Source organism: Saccostrea cucullata, unplaced genomic scaffold (assembly GCF_032062105.1).
Source record: "Saccostrea cucullata isolate Sc308-1 unplaced genomic scaffold, CSIRO_AGI_Scuc_v1 ctg23432, whole genome shotgun sequence".
NCBI lineage: Eukaryota > Metazoa > Mollusca > Bivalvia > Ostreida > Ostreidae > Saccostrea > Saccostrea cuccullata.
Window position 1 is genome coordinate 1 of NW_026932259.1, and position 5,111 is coordinate 5,111.

The 5,111-nt window shown below is 35.8% G+C and overlaps 1 protein-coding gene across 1 annotated transcript; it reads left to right on the forward strand.

The window, feature by feature from the left end:
• Nucleotides 1–4: 4 nt before the first annotated feature.
• Nucleotides 5–4,775, forward strand: LOC134234738 (POU domain, class 2, transcription factor 1-like; the record flags this gene model as incomplete). Its single annotated transcript, XM_062716789.1, has 6 exons — nucleotides 5–88; nucleotides 538–780; nucleotides 1,312–1,479; nucleotides 2,743–2,925; nucleotides 3,098–3,167; nucleotides 3,257–4,775. Coding segments are annotated over 6 exons (1,530 nt in total), but the record flags the coding sequence as incomplete, so codon positions are not given.
• Nucleotides 4,776–5,111: the final 336 nt, after the last annotated feature.

Sequence of the window (5,111 nt, forward strand, 5' to 3'; positions counted from 1 at the left end):
TGCTGGTATACAGATTGCAGATCTCCAGCAACTGCAGCAACTTACACAGCAACTAACTCAGCAACAACAGCAACTTCAGTTGCAACAGGTAGTGGAACTTGATCAATGAAGTTAATGAAATTTTATATAATATGAATCATTTATTTACATTATCACTGAAAATGAAGTAAATATACCGTATAAGCAGAATTTTTAGCGAGGATTTAATCTTGGCATTATTAGTGAGGGTGCTGAAATCGCTAAAATTTCATATCGCTTAAAATTAATTGAATTGTATTTGAAATAGTTTCTTTAGTGAACATTTCAAAATTGCTAAAATTGCATCTCGCTAAAATTAAAACGCGAATTTTTAAAGACAAATCGCTAAATTTTCGTCTTGCTAGAATTTCCACTTATACGGTATGTGGTATTTAGGAATCTCCACTTGAAATCATGTTTATTGCCTTAATTGTGTTAGGTAATATTGTAAATTTCAACTAAGAATTTTCTGCAAAATTTGCATTATTTTGACCATGTTGCCTATCATACAATTTTCAGCAGATTCAACAACAAGTTACCAATTCACCAGCAGTTAGTTCTGCTGCTAGCACCACCTCTGTAGTCTCTCAACAGGCCCCCATCAGTAGTGCCACCCCTCAGTCCACACAGATCCAGGCCTCGCCCCTAGCCACAACCACTCTACAGGGGCTGGCGGGGGCCCTCCAGGGCACACAGCAGATTGTATTCCTGAACCCTGCACAGCTTACCACAGGGCTTCAACCACTGTTGATTCAAAACCAGGTGAGACACAGTTTAATAAAGTACAGCATACATGGTAAAAGAATAATGGAGAAGAGTGCTAAATGAATAGGATAAACTTTTGGTATTGGCATTATCAGAAACTGAAGACAACTGTAAACATAACTTTATATATATTTTATGGGCAGTTTCCTTATTTTCCAAGCGAAAAATGGACTTGGTCGTTATACTTATACGGACTTGGGTAATTTTTGAGTTCAGTGCTCAAAGTACCTAAGTCTATATGATATGATGATTGGGAACTTTGGTGGTCTACAAGTATTTATTACCTCCGTTATATTTGAATGGAAACTCTGGGTGCTCTTTAGTATTACATTTAGTAATTTACTGTACAGTAGTTGAAAATTTAGTGGAAGACATAAATTTGTGGGCAACAACAACAAAAATAAGGCTCAGAGTTAAAAACCTAGAAATTTCAACACTATTAAAGACATCTCAGTGTGGCAATGTCAACAAAACATTGATGTCTGATACACTGTAAGTTCTGAAAATTTATTAATATTTTGTTGGTAGGGAATTCCAGTTCTTACTGCTGCTACATTGGCTTCACTGACACAGCAAGTCCAGCAACAGCAGCAGCAGCAGCAGCAACAACAACAACAACAAGCCCAGCAACAACCAACAGCAGCTGTTCTGCAACAACTTCAGCAACTCCAGAATGCAACCACACAACCACTTCAGGTAAGAGCAAAGAGAGGTAACTCTGTTCTTGAAACAACCTTTATGTACACTAGCTGCTGATCTGTAGTTCTCCGAAAAAATAATTTGACAGACCGAAGAGCTACAGTGCCACCCATTGAAAAAACTGTATATTTATTGCGCACAAAAAAGTGCGCTGTTTATCGATTTATTTCTCCATGTTTTTAAAACTATAATATCAAAATATTACTTATCATGTATTCCTAACATAATCTTTCACTGTATCTACAACAAAACATACCTTAAAGTTGTTGTTTATAGCCCTCCTGGCCCTGATTTCGAGATCATCGAAAATTTTGTCTGTTTAAACTGCCATTTTGGTTTGTAAGATAATTCGGCCTAACGCGCTTCGTGTAGATGTCAACTACGAAAGTACTTGATAGAAGAGTGCGGAATTTTTTTGAAATCTGATTTTTTTGCAATTGAGGTAAGAATTTGGAAGAATTAATCCATACCTTTTGTGCGCAATAAATATACAATTTTTTCAATGGGTGGCACTGTAGCTATATGTACACATATCCATAGCAAGGAGTAGGTAAAAGAGGATCTATGATACGTACAAAGGTGTAAATCACAAGATTGCTCAGCTCATGTGCGTTGTGATGTGTGAAAACTAGATAACAGTTATATACACGAAAGAGGGTTAACTAAACAGATGAGTCACAATACCTTTCAATCAGTTTTGTCTCATTTTACGACAGAAGGGATATTGTGTAGTGGCATGTTTATAGTTATGAGCTCACAAGAGCTTCAAGCTCATGTAAGCTTTTCTAAACCCCAGTTGCCGTCCATTTGTCTGTAAATTTTTCACATTTTCCACTTCTTTGCAAGAACCACTGGATCTATTATAACTTAGTTGGTGCAAAGCATCCTTGGGTAAACTAAAGTTGTGTTTAGATTATTAAAGTGAAGGACCAAACCCCCTTACAAGGTGAGATAATCAAGAAAAGACTAAAAATAAGATGGGGTCAGTAAAAAAGTTCTTCTTGAGAACCACTGGACCAGTAAAACTTCAATTTTTTTTTTGGAAACTTCCTTAGACGTGTAGATTCTTAACTGCTAAAATCATGATCCCCTGATTAGGATGGGGTCACAATAGGGAATCAAAGTTTTACTGTGAAATACGTAGGAAAAATAAAAATCTTCACAAGAACATGACTGATCTACTGTCCCTACCAAAACCTTTTCCTAACTCTAGATTCCAGTGTGCATATTAATTAATCCTTGATAATGATTTGTTTCTAGATACAGGTCCCTGCTGCCCAATCTACTCCAGTTCAACAAAGTGGAACCCCTGTCAAAGTACAGAACACAATGACCAAGATCTCCAGCTCTTCTCAGATAGTTCTACCAGCTGTGTCCACTACAAATGCTACCATCAAAACTCAGCCTGAAGAAATGAATTCCTCTGTGGATGAGATACCACCAGTAAGTATTCATAAGTTATTTGCAACAACTTTTATTGGGGTAACCTGAAAGGCTACATAATAGAAATTAAAGACAATGAAAAATATAACCCCAAGTTTTAGCTGCCTAGTTTATCTTTGTGAATTGATTCAATCACCTGTATATTGAATTTCAACTTTTTTTTCTATTGAAGGAAGAAAATATTGACTTAGAAGAACTTGAGCAGTTTGCTAAAACCTTTAAGAGGAGGAGAATAGAACTAGGTATATTCCTTATTAAAAGAAATACTCAGATAATTAAGAAAATCTGTAAAATAAGACATATGCAAGTTAAAATTTTTCATACTTTGCAGGTTTCACACAGGGTGATGTGGGCTTAGCTATGGGAAAACTATATGGAAATGATTTCAGCCAGACAACAATATCAAGATTTGAAGCTTTAAATCTGAGCTTTAAAAATATGTGCAAGTTAAAACCCCTGTTACAAAAGTGGTTAAAGGATGCGGACACGATGTGTGCTAATCTGAACACACCAGTGGGAGGGAGCCCAGGTGGCAATGGTAATAGTCTATCTCCCGAATCTGTGTCCAGGAGAAGGAAAAAGAGAACCAGTATAGAAACTAACATTAGAGTGGCCCTGGAAAAAAGCTTTCAACAGAATCCCAAACCATCCTCGGAGGAAATCACTTCTGTTGCAGACACACTAAATATGGAAAAAGAGGTTGTACGAGTGTGGTTTTGTAATAGAAGACAAAAACAGAAGAGGATTAATCCTCCATCAAACTACAATCCTCAGTTGTCTTCCCCTCTTTCTCCACCAATTACACCTGTTCAAGTGATGGCCACGCCCACAAATCAGTTAACCACACCCACCTCTCAAGCCACCATGACGCTTCCAACAATCATCAGTACTTCGACAGGCGCCACTCTTGTGGCTGCATCCACGCCCTCTTCAGTGCCAGGAACCAATCAGAACTTTATCATGGCCAAAATCACACCTGCTTCTACCTCGGGATCCAATCAGGTCATTTTGACACAAGCATTACCAACTACAGTATCTACCGCCCAGGGAATTTCTTTACAACCTACACAACAAATTATTCCCCCTCAGAAAATAGAATTCACAACTTCATAAGGATTCTTAAATTGGAGATGTATTTTTTAGAATATTTGTAAAACATTCCAAAAAATCGAAGAAGCAAAAACCAAATAGAGCTGAAATATATTTTTTATGTATTAAAATACTTTTTAGATTATTTTTACTAGATGAATTTGATGTAAATAATTTATGAAAAAAAATGCCAAAGAACCTGAAATGTGGGCATGTACTTCATGTAAATACATTTATATGTTTTGAATAAGATTTTGTCTTCCAGTTTGTGATTTCACCCACTTAAAAGGGTGTGTAATCTGGTGGACATTATTCAATTCTTTTAGGCAGAGAAATGCATTTTGTATCAAAACTTTGCTAGAACTGTCCTCAAGTTGACTGTTACAAATATATACCATTGATCTCACTATATTACTATTAAGGCATAAAACTACAGAAGTAATTTGTCAGTTAGCTCTCATCTTTCTTATGGCTGACCTTGTTTTGAATGGCATATTATATTTGGTCTAGTTGTTGATCTGATTTAAAATCAAATTGGTACAAATGTAGAACATATGGATTCTATTTTTGTATAAGCCTTCATTTTTGTTAGTTTGTATACTTCCACTTTTCTACAAAAGAAATGAAATTTAAACAAATTCAATTGATGAAAATACTTTTCATTTGAGTTAAAAGATGGCATTTCTTTGATCTGATTTCCTATTTTTGTTATGTAAAATGGAACTGATGACTATAGATTAAATAAACTAGTATACAATCGATAGAGTAGGGTTATCAAATTTCCACTATACACATACAGTCTCCTTAGAGATTTTGGGCCAATCCATATTTTACTCTCCAGCTTGTAAATACCAGGGAAGACAAATAAATGTTGAATTTTACACTTTTCTCCATCACTATGAGTTACACTTCTAACACTATTGTGTTGTACTCAATATAACAATTGCTCTAGTTAGCATCATGGTTGGATTCCATGAAGTGAATGGGAAAGGAGAGTAAAGGGCATAAAAAAAACCCAGCGTACGTGTTCTTGTACGTAACCGGACAACATTATAATTGTCCTTGCAATCAGCACAAATTGATATTGACTTTTGACT